General features: G+C 45.6%; 1 protein-coding gene across 1 annotated transcript; it reads right to left on the reverse strand.

Moving 5' to 3' along the window:
* Positions 1–7,281: 7,281 nt before the first annotated feature.
* On the reverse strand, positions 7,282–13,468 carry AHSA1 (activator of HSP90 ATPase activity 1). The gene is made up of 9 exons (XM_021542829.2): positions 13,292–13,468; positions 12,757–12,947; positions 12,499–12,581; positions 11,730–11,847; positions 10,060–10,148; positions 9,578–9,712; positions 8,720–8,821; positions 8,123–8,174; positions 7,282–7,698 (listed from the first exon to the last, which is right to left on the reverse strand). Exons 1-9 carry the CDS (start codon positions 13,369–13,371, stop codon positions 7,526–7,528), a joined length of 1,023 nt encoding a protein of 340 aa, XP_021398504.2. The 5' UTR covers positions 13,372–13,468; the 3' UTR covers positions 7,282–7,525.
* Between the last annotated feature and the right edge of the window lie 85 nt (positions 13,469–13,553).

Raw genomic sequence — 13,553 nt, forward strand, 5'->3', positions numbered from 1 at the left:
CCACAGCAGCTCTCAGAGGTGCCACGACCACCACTGGCTTGCGTCCCTGCACAGCCTGGCCAGCCCTGACCCCGCTCATGGGCTCCTCAGTGGTGCCAGGCAAAATGGGGAGGATGCACTGTCCATCTCACCCCCTCAGAGGAGGGTCTCCTCTGATTTCTGAGGGTGCTGGCGGTCATCGTGGTGCAGTCCCTGCCGTGCCACCCAGGGCAGTCCTGCAGTCCAGGGCTCCTGGCCTGGCATGTGGAGAGCAGCAGGGGCTGGGAGGTATAAAGGGAACAAGGGGCTGCTCCTGTCTGCTTTTATTCTCTATGACCTTTCAATGCAGCCTGAAAGCTGAGCACAGGGCGAAGTGGACTCAGCTCCTGTTGGCTTCACACGACATCTGAGGAGCTGCTGCAGGCATAGCTGCCTGCTCTTGTCTGTACACCTGCCCTGGCACACGCTGGTTTATGTCTGAAACTGGGGGTAGGTCTTCCTAGAGAGTGCAGGGCTGTTCCAGCCACGCATACAGAGCAGAGCCCCCATCCTGGGTTTGTGCATGCACAGTTGGGAAGGAGCAGGGAAAGGCTTATGGATCTGTAGGTCTGGGGGAGTGGGCTGTGGGGCAGGAGGAGACTGGCTGCCTGGGCTTCCTTGCCAAGGTTGCCTAGCCACCAGGGTTTTGGCTGCCAAAGCTACATGGGTGTGTTATGTGACCTCAGAGGAGGTCAGCGTGGGGACACACCACCTTGTGTGCATTTCAGCCCCACTGCCCTGGTGTGCGGGGGAGCAGGGTGGTAGCATCTGTACAAGTCACAGCACTAACCCTTCACCAGACTTTGGCCCCTTGGCAGTCCCCAGAGGGTTTCAGGAGCACCTGTGACACAGCCCTAAAAAAAGTTCTGTGTTTCCCACTCACGGTCCTTCCAGGGGCAGGAGGCACCTTGGCCGCTGCTTGTGCCATTGCTGGTGAGGAGCAAAAAGCACTGAGCCAAGCTTGGCCCAGCTCCCTGCTGATTCTGCCCATGTCCCCAGCTGCTCCATTCTGTGTCTGCCCAAGTCCCCACCTGGAGGCAGTCCAGACAAACCAAGCCATGGACCCCTCAGGCTCGCTTCCAGGCCAGGCTCACAAATGTGGCTCCGGAGGAGGAAGACACACGTGCTAATAATATCAATACCTGGTGTCCACAGATCAAGGATTGTGATGCTCTCTGTTGGCACTTTGATCTTGTCTGGGTTTTATTCAGCTTTTCACAGGTCCATGGCAGTGTCTCCCAGCATATTTTGGAAGCTTTTCTGCAGAGAAACTAGGCTGAGCACCTTTGTCGCTGGACATTCAGTTGCTGAACTGGCAGAAAATTTATAGCTTTTATTTAAGAAGTTTTATGCATCAGGGGAAATAAAAGTCAAGCACATATAAAGAAGAATGGAGTAATTTATAATCTAGACGTTTCATACAAGGCTGCTAGCTACTCCATGTACTTCTGCAGGGTACTGTTGAGCCAAAAAACTGGTTGCAGTGGTCCTTAGTGGACCATCCTGTACTGTCTGTCGCTTTTACAGGAGCTATCTCCAGCCTCAGTGAATATTCTGAAAGCTCTTTGGAGATTCTTTCTGGGGGTGTCTTTGTATCTGTTGTGTGTATGTTGATCCATTTGCCTTGGTTACTGATAGAATATTGCATCCCTGGTCATCCATACCTAAGACTTCATAGCTGGTAAAACAAAAGTATTAATGAAGTTATTGCTGAATTATTCTTACTCAACTATTTTTACACCCTTGTATCCCTAGACTGTGGATATGGGTTCTATCAAAATACTTGCAGCTATCATCCATTTCCCAACAGACATGCAGTCTGAGACAACCAGTGTTCTGTAAATGGTGAGAAGGAAGAGACCCAAATAAGCATGGATGGAGACCTAGACCTTGGAACATTTTCATGATCACTACATGTTCTCTAGCCCAGATGGTCATTCATTTGCTTTCTGGCAAGGAGGTAGGTCATATAGAGGTGGTCAAGAGGGGGGTGACAGTGATCTGGTGGCTTGATTCTGAGAGCCAGGGAGACTCAGCAAGAGACATGGAAGCAAATGCATCTGAAGCCGTGGAAGGATGAGCTTGTGAACTGCAGTCATTCAGCAGAGCATATTTCTACTCCCATACCATAAGCCATCATTAACATGATCCGTGAAATTTATTTAGCATCAGTGCAGACTTCTTTAAAACAACCTCCTGTTGAACGTGCCTAGTGTTCAGTATTGGACCCATGCATGGAAGCAGGACTTCTACAAACAGTCTTTCTTGAAGAACACTTGCAAAAGCTCAGCCATTTTGTTTGTTAGATTGGCTGCTCTCTAAGGAAGTGCTCTAACAGTAAGAGTGTTACCCAGGATTTTTACTCTCCTTTTTACTCTGACTATGTCAGCCAGTCTAACGCCCAGAAAAAAAAAAGTGTAATTCCTGTAAGAACTGGAGTTCCTGTCCAAGGGCAAGTAAAAAAATTTCCTGCATTGATACTCCCCTGTTCCTCAACATCCCCACAAAAGCTAGTTGAGAGCCAAGTAGCTGTTCTGCTTTGCTGCCTCTGTGGTTTGGACAATACAGGCACAAACTGGAGCATGAGAAACAAGCACCGTTGTTCCTTATACAAGCACCTTATGCACTGTGAGGCTTTGCAGAGCATCATGAGAAAAGCAGACATTAAGCAAGTGTTTTATTTTTATATCCTGTCAAAGATTCTGTCCAGCCCACTGCTATTTAAGTAATGAATCTCTAAGCTTTCACTCCTTAAGTTTATTGGGGTTTTTATATATATAATATATATATAAAATGTCTTTTATTCCTACAAAATTTCACAGAGAATAATTCTTTAATCTGATGCTGCAATAAAGCACTTTATATATGTATATAATCATGCTGATGTCATTCGGTTGTGACTGAAGCATGTGTTGCTATTTATTTTCATTGGGAGGGATGATACTATGTTTTATGCTGTATGTCTTGGGTTCCTTCCCTTAACATTTGCATTTGAAGTTGTCTGGCTGCAAAAGTCACAGGTAAGAAAGACTATCTGGAGCCCATGGGATATGTGAAGTTCTGCCTACAGGGAAGGAAGCCTCCTACAAGAAGACCCTCAGGGTCAGTGCTGAGAAGTAAATGTTTTACCTGTGCCCCAGCCCTGACCTTGGCCTTTATTCTATGGTCAGCCTGGCCAGAGCTGGGTACTAGCTGATGGTCAAGCACACCACAGCAGGGGGAAAAAACCCCAGCATCATCCCAGCTAAAAAATTGTTTTGGCAAACCACCTCCAGAGCCAACAGCTAATTATAGCAGGGCGATTTGCAAAGCTTTCCAGGGATCACAACTTCTTGTTGCTGTTAATTTAGTGTGTAAATCATAAACACTTCCAAGCTCTTGCTGTTTCCAGCTCTTTCCCCTCCTCTGTTTTGCCTTTTGCTTTGTGCTGGCTGCACATCTGCCAAGGGTTAATCTGCTTCTCCAGCATGAGACACTGCTTCACAGCTGCCTGGCACCATTGCTGGCCTCTGCCTGGGGGGAGCTGGTGACTCCTGTCAGGGAAGGATGCTGGGGGCTTCCTGCTGGCATTCTGCAACATCAAAAACATTGTTGCATGGAGCCGAAGCCAGGGGTAGCAGGCTGAGCTCCACTCTGCTCAAAGAAAATCACTTTCCCTGGAGGGGCAGTCAGCAGTTACTGCTATGCATATAACATGCCTAATGTGCTTTTATCCTCTGCAACAAGGTCCTTGCTGTGTTGGATGATGGGCCCTGCTGTGAAACTCCTGGGATATAGAAATCCCACAGCCAGAGGATGGAAGCAGGAAGAATTCCTGCCCTAATTCTGCAGGTGCTGAAGACCTGGAGATGTCACCTGAAATCATAGAGTGAGTCTGTGGCAGTCTTAAACTGCGCTTTTGCCTGCTGCTTTGAGCACAGAACTTCTGACTGGTTACTGTTGAGTTGTCTCAGTCTGCCAGCCTGGACTAGAGCTGAGCTGGACCAGTCCCCTGTCATCCAGTGTGTCTGCACACAGAAGGAGCCATGCCCAGATTTTGCTGGGGCACAGGTGCAGTGAGGAAAGGCCATCTCTCAGGGATGAGCGTGAGATTATGTAGGAACATGTTTACAGCATGGAGATCCCATTATCTGATTTTTTTTTCAGGGCTTCAGCTCCAAGAATCCACTTCTTAGAAAGCACACAAAAAGCCCAGCTGGGCCCAGAAGGATCTCCTCTGGAAGGAGAAAAGAGAATAATAATGCCAGGAGAGTTTAGCGAAAGCCTGTGCAGCAGGCCTGAACTGCAATGCCTGGTATTAACCTAGGAAAGAGTAAGGTGTGGTTGTGGTCTGTGGATCTTGAGCCTGTGGATCTCTAGAACTGAAACAAACTCTAGCTCTAGAAAATAAACAAACCTTTCAGACACCCCTGTTCTGGCTTGTGAAGGGACATACTTCACTGTGTGGCCACATTAGTCTTCTATGCTGGTGGCACATCTCTGGAGCAGAAAACTAGAAAAAAAAAATAAACCCCAGCACACTGCAGGTTTTCAGCTGTAGTCCTGCTGACCTCATTTTCCAATTGGTCAAGATAATTTTTGATTCTAAACTTGTCTCCTAAACTTGTATTTTACAGCACCAATGGTAATGTAATTTTTTAAAGTTACCAAGTATATTATCTTCTATACCAAAATGTACTGGATTCATTACAGGTTTATTAGGCCTTCCCTTATGTACTAATAAAACTATTATACAGAGCATTGCCTACAGTCTGTAAAAAGTTCAAAGACCCCTTTTGGTTTATTGTTTGATGGTTGCTTATTACTCATCTCTATGTGCATCATAACAGCACAGTCAGTGAGGAGCCACCTCTGACTTCCATCAATGTGAAAAATTCACTTCTGTTTTCTGTTTTTTTAACCTTTGTTTTTTTTTAATTGACAGGACTTTCCCTCTGTATCAGATTCTTAAAGAGCCTTTGGGTCAGACTATACTGAACCTTGCTTTTTTCCCTAACCTTATATATCCTTCCCTTCCCCAAATAGCTGAAGGACTAAACTGTGACTGTTTTCCAATACTTCCAAATAAAGCAGAGGTCTGGGGTTTCTCATTAGCATCATGTAGCTGCACTGGAGGTCAGCTGTAGCTGCAGGAGTGTGTGTATGCTGGCAGTAGGCAGATGTACTGCAGTGACCTTCTCTAGCATGACTTAAGGCTCAGATCTCTTCACCAAGTAAATGTCTGAAGTGGTGTAAGGCCTTAATTACCACTGCTGTGCCCCATTAGAGCTGGCACAGCCTGGCACACTCTGCCTGAGTGCACAGCCTGGCCTTTTAGCACAAGCTTTCTTCACTGCTGGGTTAGTCCAAGGGATTCACGTGTGAACAGCAGCCAAGGCATGGCTACATTACAGAGCCTGTTCTGCTGCTGTGGGGATGGTGATTTCCAGCCTGCGGTGCAGGGAGCCAGCTGGGGAAGAACCAGCATAACTCAGGGTAGTCAGTTTTGCTGGAAGAGCCCTCAAATGGCCTCCGAGCAAAGCGCTGAGTCCATGAGCCCTATGCATGTGGGTTGCTGGCTGGGGCCAAAGTGTGCCCTATTAGAGTAGCAGCAGGATGCCTGAAGTAAACCCTGTTCGTGATGAAAGGAAGGCAATTAAAATTCCACTTCAGTTGCCTTCCTGTCCCACTTCCTAACCTTCCAGCAGCAGGTGATTAGCAGGGCCTGCCTTCTCCTGTCCTGGCCCAGCTGTGGCAGCAGAGCCTGCAGTGGGTGAGCACTGCTACCACAGCATTGCTGCCCAAGCACAGCAAAGACATCACAACTCAGCTGTCACCTTTGTCTCAAGCTGACTTAGAACAAGCTCTTTTTTTTCAGTTTTTAAATAATTTTGCTCTTCTCTACCAAATTTTTGGCTGCAAACTCACTTGCCAGCCCTGCTGTTTAAGGTTTCCCATGTTGCTGTCCGGGATTTGCCAAACAGAAAACCAAGCATACAGGCTGTACAGTGAGATCAGTGTGCTCCATCATGTTACCTGCCCCCCCACAGCCTACCAGCTGCATACAGTAGTTCATCTGTGCCCAAAAATCCTGGCAAAATACCTGCATCCATTTTCCCAGCCAGACAGTGCTTTAGGGAAGAGAACCCTGCATGGCACAAGGAAGCTCTACCGTATCTACAACTGCCTCTTTGTACAAGTTCCTTTGTTCTCACAGGTCAGCTCAGGGATGAGTACACACTACAGGATTTTGTTCATGCTGCATTCTTGATGTCTGTCTTTATACACTTCATGATTTCTTCATACTTCAGCACTTTGAACTAGGGAGAACAGGCAGAATACTCTTTATAGTTTAAAAGGAGACTCCAACAACTACATTCAGGGATTTTTTAAAACAGCCACTACTTGTTTTCCTGTCTCCTCTATTGAAGGGAACACTAATCACATATAAGTCAGATTTCAAAAAAATTAATAGAAAAAGAAAAATCCCCAAACCAGTAAATTTCACCCAGTAACATTACTCTTTTCCAGTTTACTACAGGAGCTCTGCAGAAAACACTAGGGAAAAAAGTATACAAGAAAAGCTCATGCCTCAAAAAGAAAACCAAGCACTTCTATCACCCTTGAGGTTAAGCAGGTTGACACTTCTCATCAGATTTTCACTTCTCCTGTACACAAGTTTATTGCTTTTGAAGACAGCTCCAGGAACTAACATGTTAACAGGTGAGAACAAGCATTTTTTTTCTTCCTCACCAGTTAAATCAATAGCTGAAGTATGATGAGCAAAAAGTACTGTACTCTCTAAACTCTAAATGGAGGTGGGATTTATTTCTGAAAAAAACAGTTTGCTTTGGCCTGAAGCTCTTGGAGGTAGCTGGCCCTGGGCCCCACAACCTTCTAGAACCATTGCTCTAGAAATTCCTAGGTGAGTTTCCCTAGCACTGGTTTGCATGATTGTCGTGCATGTAGAGCAGACTAGTGGAAGTGTAAGAAATGACTGTTGACGGGCATATGCAAAGAGAGGAACAGCTTAAACAGGATCACAGATCGCTTCAAAAATGGGAGGAGTTTGAAACATTTACTACCGGCAGATCAAAAGCAGAGGGAAAATGAGCAGCTGCTCAGACTAAAAACTGCATCAAGCTCATGATCTCTGCTCCCCCAGAAGTGAGGAATAAATCATATTGGCATCAGCAATCCTCATTGATTGGTGTTTTTCTAGACAGATCCCTGCCTCAGCCTATCGCTCAACCCTTTGAACTCAAGCCAATCTGAGGACACGAATTCCACAGTGTTTTTTTAAGTTAGGTTTATTTAGCAATAGAAGTATGTACATGTAAGAGAATCCCCTGCAGCACAAGACATGCACAAAGCAGTGAGGGACTGAAAGTGGTGCTGCTCCATGGCCTTCCTCATCACCTGTCATCCCACTTTACTCAGCGGCAGGGCCAAGATTAGAAAGAAACAGGCGAGAATTTTATCAGTCCATGTGGCAGAGTCTTCAGGCAGAGCCTCCCAGCAGCCGGTATTAAAACAAGCGGGCACCATAACCAAATGTCTGTTTAATGCCCTCAAAGTAGTAGCGCTGCCAGCCTTGCTTTGTTCTTTCTTCCTCACTGGCAGGAACACCCTTGCCTTCCAAGCACACCTCTGTCTCACCACCTTTGTCATTGAAGTTCAAGGTGATGGTTGCAAAGTGCCCTAGAGGAACCAAAGCACATCCGTCAGCAGTGTGTAGTACAGTACATGCAGCCCCCAGCGGCTGCTCTGCCCCTCCCTTCACAGGGCACCACTTAAGACTTCGAGGTCCTTCCCAGAGGGTCTGCTTATGGCAGCTGTAGGCCTTGCCTAGAAACACGGCTAGAAGAGGGCTCCCTCTCCCTGCGGTTTGAAGCAGTTGCAGCTACAGCTTTACAAGCAGCTACTTCATCCTTCCTACCTGCTCACTGCTCTACACAGTGCAGTGGCTGGAGATGCAGGCAAGACAGTGTGGGATAGGAAGCTGGGATAACACTGGAGCAGCTCCCAGAACATCCTCTCCTCCCTGATCATGAGCTACAATTAAGTGTGGCAAATGGGGCTGGTATCCTTCAAAGACGGGCAAGTCCATTTCTGGACTACTTACCAGCTGGCCAAGATTTAAATCTCCATTTCATAACAAGTTGCTTCTCAGGAACCTTGGAAAAAAAAAGATTACGTAGTAATTTTTTGTAAATCCTACAGTCTAATAGAAAACATCTAGAATCGTGTTGATATGAATGAAGCCTTAGAGATCCCTTGAGAAACACACACAGAGAGGGAAAGAGATTTTAAGTGTCCTTTTCTTTTCAATCCCCTTCTAGAAAGGTATGCAATAGTATAGCCCCAAACCCTGAGACAGAGTCCCTGACTGCCCAGAAGACTTTAGTAGCAATTGAGCCAAAGAGAAAAAGGTTCAGTTAGTATCTTTAACACTCCTCCAACCTCTGATAAGTAAAATCACACAAAGACAGGGAAGATCTGTGACTGGAAGTCACATTTTCTCCCCAGAATTAAATGCCATGCATTAATCCATACTACTAAGAATGCTTCAATAGCCACAGAAATTTTAGGTAACTATTGGGCACCAGGTAGAACCCCACAGTTAGCTAACAAAAGCACTCTAACAGAACTGATAAAAAGTTACAGCCTGATTAAGAGTGCTGCCTCTGAGCAAGATACACCTGAACTGGTTAGTACTTACTAGGTCAACAAACTCTCCTGTGACACTGCCATCCAGCAACTGAAACTTGCCTCCTTTATCGGCCTCCAAGGTGGCTTGTGCGTGGGTGAAAGCTTGGACCATCTGAAAAGAATTCAGGAGCAGATCTGTATTACTTGACATTATTTTCCTGCAAACTTGTTGCCTAATGCCTCCCCACCCAGATACAAAAATTTGGAAGAGGAGGTAGGTCAATAGTGTAAGGTCTTCAGCAAAAGACAAGAATCCCTGGCCAGAAAATCAAGTTTTTAGCTCTACAGCAACATTTCACCGGCCCAAGGAAAAGAACCTCCAGCTTTCATAGTGCTATGCAGTGTTCTAAGTCACACAGTGATTTACTTTGTTGATTTCTTAATGAAACTTAATTCTAAGAAAAAAATATTCTTTGCTTTTTCATTTTTCTTATCAAATTAGGAAGAACAAAAGACTAAGACGATGTTTAAATAATGATACAATGTTGCTCTCTCCTCCTAAACTATATAATAGCATGCGGAAAAGTGGAAGCTATTTCCAAAGCATGCTTTTGATACCACCTAACCTTAGAAGGAAAAAACAAACCAGAAGCACACAACTGTAAATCTCAAGTGACCTGGCCACACGCAGTAAGGGATACACCTACAGAGAGATGCTGACAGCAGTCTGGAACTTGCTTCTGGTTTGCATTAACCCCCTCTTGTCAGCTGTGTGAAAAGATGCACACACAAGCTTTCAGCAACTACTTTGTACAACAATCTTCTGATTCCATTCTCATAGATTGTGTCCTACAGAACTTCTTAAAAACCTTAATAGAAAAAGCCTCCTATATGCGAAGAACAACTTTCAGAAGAAGCCAGGCATTACCTCCTGGGTAATGAATACCCGGTAGAGCTCTTCAGGGGATGTTAAGAAGGTGTCCTTCAAACTGATCTTGCAGGTAGGGATCTTGACTCCTATGGATTTGGACTGTGGTATGGCAGTACTGCTCCTGGCAGCCGTCTAACAAAACAACAGGGAAAACAAACACATACACACTTTTTTTCACCAAAAGAAAATCCAAACCAAAATAATCAACAAATAGTTCATATATCCAAGGGGAAAAACAAAGGCTCTTAGTAAAGATGCAATAAGATACAACCATATTTAAATGTACAAAGCAGACTTATCGCTTTGCTTGGAAGAAACATCATGTGCTGCCAATGATAACAGTCACACCTATTCCACAGATTGCCAGTTCCTGAATGTGTATATCCTATACACAACACAGGTTGTTCCTGTAAGTTCCAGAACCTAGTACAGTGTACCTTTCTTCACTGATCCCAAAGCATGTTTGCAGTTTTGTTTACCTTGCGGTCTTCTGCTTTAGGAGCCACCTGAGGTGCCGTTTCTGTATGTTCACCATTCACTGTGGGCAAAATCATGCCCTGGGTGAATTCTGGAAAGACAGGAATGTGCCCATGAAACTGATAAAAGATCAAGTACCTTCTGACTGTACTTTGAAATACACAAAAAGGGCTTCCTGGTTTCCCCCTTGCTCTTGGCTAGCATCCATGACTTGAAACAGTGTTCAGAAAAAGTCACAGACCTCTTTTTACAAGCAATTAATTCTTTCCCTCACTACTCTCCACCGAAGGCCCTGTCAGAACCTGCCCACACTAGCAATTAGGAACTTACCTCCTCTTCGAAGCCTAGACATACTTCCACATGCTGCTCTCACATTGATGTTGCTTAGTCTTAGACTTAGGTAGCTTTTTTCCTCTCTCACTCTCTAATATAAATTGCAATCATGCATCAAAAGCTTTTGCCTTGCTGGCCTAGACACACCAAACCAAGCTTTTCCATTTCTTGTATTGCCGTGGTAAACAATAGTAACTTCTAACTATCTATCAATGCCAGATGCCAGGACTACACAAGAACGCCAGGCACGCCTCACCAGCACCCTGTCCAGCAGCACTAACACTTTTGTAACTCCATCAGAACCTTCAGCCTTGTTCAGAATTACATTTGCTCTTTCTTCAGCTCAGTCACTTCTGCTTTTACCAATTACACAACATTTTGCTCCTTTTTCTTCCTCTTCATCTGTTCAGAGCAGCAAAATTCCATTAGAAAGCAAAATTTTATCATATGTGCATAAACCTGTATCCTGCAATACTTGGTTCCCACTTATTTTCATTTATTGCAGCCCACAAGATCATACAGATTTTTCTGATTAGCATTCTTATCTTTCACTGGGTGACTGCATCTCCCAGCCTGAACACTACAGTGCCTGAAAAAAAAAAAAACAAACCAAGAATACAGAAATTTAATCCTGGAAAAACAGCAATCAGTGGTGGTTTGTACCCAGCATATCTAGGACATGTAATGTAATATAAGTGGTTATAAAAAGTAATTGTAGCATTCCCAGCCTGTATTTGAGAGGAAAGTCAAACTCAACCAAAGCACATTGATTTAACTCCAACTGCTGGACTCAGATTTAACTTAACAAAATAATTGATCCAGATGCTGAGACAGCTTATTAAAAGACACCAACAAAACCTGCAGAGCAATTTCCAGACATCAATTATTCTAAAATCCAAGTAACACTAGATGTCTTTACCAGTGTGGCAAGAGGGGAAAAAAACCCCTAAAAACAAACGACAAACTGGAGAAGATACCACTTTCCAAGGGAGTAAGCCAACTGAAGGCCAGATTGTGCCACAGGCAGTGACTATGTCAATGGGGTAACCAACCCTTTTTACTGGCTTTCATTTTCTCTATAGCTTCAGGATATGAAGGGCATTCTCAGTTTTAAAACATAAATTTTAAAATTCTGTTTATTATTGCATTATTACCAAAATCAATCTTTCTGAGCTGTGCTATACTGTCTAGAGCCAGAAATGCTTCTTCCCAAAGTTACTGTTATTGCTCTGACACCTTTCTGTTGAGATGGAGTGAGAAACTCCTCTCTTTACCCCATCCCTTCTTTAGAATTAGTCCATATGGGTTCCTATAACACTTCTCCCGCTCAGTTACGTACCCGTTTTGAGAGTGCTGATGTAAGTTTTAATTGCATCTCTAATTTTCTTTGCACCCTCTTGCTTCATCAGGGTCTTCAAGTTAGTGTCAGGCTCATCTTTAGCAAGGCTGACAAGGATCTGAACAATAAAAAGCACCAATTAACAAGGACAAATGTGCACAGTTCTTTTATTTAATTCAATATCACAGACTTTGGCTAAACTTTCATAAACAGCCCTGCAGTTTTATTCATCTTTCACTTCACCTCTCTCAGCCTGTACATGTATGCCTAAACACCTTCCTGTGCTACAGAGACTTTTGCATCTAGAAGCCAGGAATTAATTTGATAAAGATACAACATGATGGGGGAGCGACTCTTTATTGGGGAGTGCAGTGACAGAATGAAAGGTAACGGTTTTAAATTGAAAGAGGGTAGATTTAGATTAAAAATTAGAAGGAAATTCTTCACTCTAATGGTGGTTGAGGCACTGGAACAGGTTGCCCAGAGAATCTGTGGATGCTCCATCCCTGGAGGTATTCATGGCCAGCTTGGATGGAGCTCTGAGTAACCTGGTCTAGTGACAAGATGTTCCTGCTCATGGCTGAGAGGTTGGTAATAGATGACTTTTAAAGATCTCACTCAACCCAAAACATTCTCTGATTCTATTAACTTAAGCAATCTCTAACAGTAAAAAATTCTACACAAATGTTCTAAAAATGGAAACAGGGAAGGAAATATTAATGCTGTGAGTACTCCTGTTAGAATACTCCATACATCCAGCTTTGCTTACCTCAACTTCATCGATGTCATTTTCATCTGAGAGATTAGGAATCTCCACATAACCTTTGTACTTCACTCCTGTCTTTGAGGTGCCTGTAATTATATTGTTCAGATCAATCTTTCTTACTCTGTTGTTGTCAAAGCAAACTTGTATTGTATCAAAATATGATATTCCCTTTGTTATTATTTCCCAAATGAGATAAGTATCCTTACCCTTGATATCACACATTAATCTAACCTCGAAACAGGAGGGGTACGTATCACTCACCAGTCCACGCCAGCTTGATAGTCCACTCATAGAAGAAGATAAGCTTCCCTTTGCGGTTGTTAATGGAGGCCTCTCCATCCAGTTTGCTTACTTCTGTCACCTCACAGGTCCCTTCCTCACCCTCCACCCTGACAGGCAGAAGGAGAGCTTTCAGCCGCTCCGTGGACCAGTTGGAGGCATCCCTCTCTGTCCTGCAGGAAAACCGAGCAGGGTGACAATCTGGGACAGGCCACGCTGACAGTGCATACTGGGACTATCCAGTGCTCCCCAATCTTGTCTCCCTGCCCCACCTCAACACAAACACACACAGATTTCTGCCCCGGGCCACCTCCAGGCATTCCCCCGGCACAGCTCGGCTCGGGCACCCCGGCACACACGCACGGGGCCGAGGACCGCCCCGGAGGAGCAGCCCGGGCACGGCGCCTCAGCAGCAGAGCGCGGGGAGGGGACGGGAGGCGGCTCTGCCCGCGACACGGGCCGTGCAGCCCCCTCCGCCCCGGGCCCCGCTGGCTCTGGGAGCAGCCTCCCCGCTCACCAGTGCCAGTTGTTGACGTTGGTGGCGTCCGCCCGCTGCTCCACGATCCAGCGCGGGTCTCCCTCCCCCCACTTGGCCATCGGGACCGGGATCGCCGCCTCCGCTCCGAGCGCCCGTGGAAGCTGCTAGAACCGCCGCGCCGCCTCCCGCCTTCCGCCCGGCGCGGGCCCTTCCGGCACGCCCCCGCCGCGCGGCCCCGGCTTATTGGTTCCGCCTGGCTAGCGGTTCCGCCGCGCTGCAGGCAGCTTAGGGCTAGGGCTGG

The sequence above is a fragment of the Lonchura striata genome, chromosome 6, assembly GCF_046129695.1.
Source record: "Lonchura striata isolate bLonStr1 chromosome 6, bLonStr1.mat, whole genome shotgun sequence".
NCBI classification, from domain to species: Eukaryota; Metazoa; Chordata; class Aves; order Passeriformes; family Estrildidae; genus Lonchura; species Lonchura striata.

Coding starts and splice junctions, on each gene's coding strand:
- AHSA1 (XM_021542829.2), bottom strand. CDS start 13,371: ATGGCCAAGTGGGGGGAGGGAGACCCGCGCTGGATCGTGGAGCAGCGG. Junction 11,848..12,498: donor ATGACATCGATGAAGTTGAG/GTAAGCAAAGCT, acceptor TTTATTGTTCAG/ATCCTTGTCAGCCTTGCTAA. Junction 10,149..11,729: donor CATCAGCACTCTCAAAACGG/GTACGTAACTGA, acceptor CTGTCTTTCCAG/AATTCACCCAGGGCATGATT.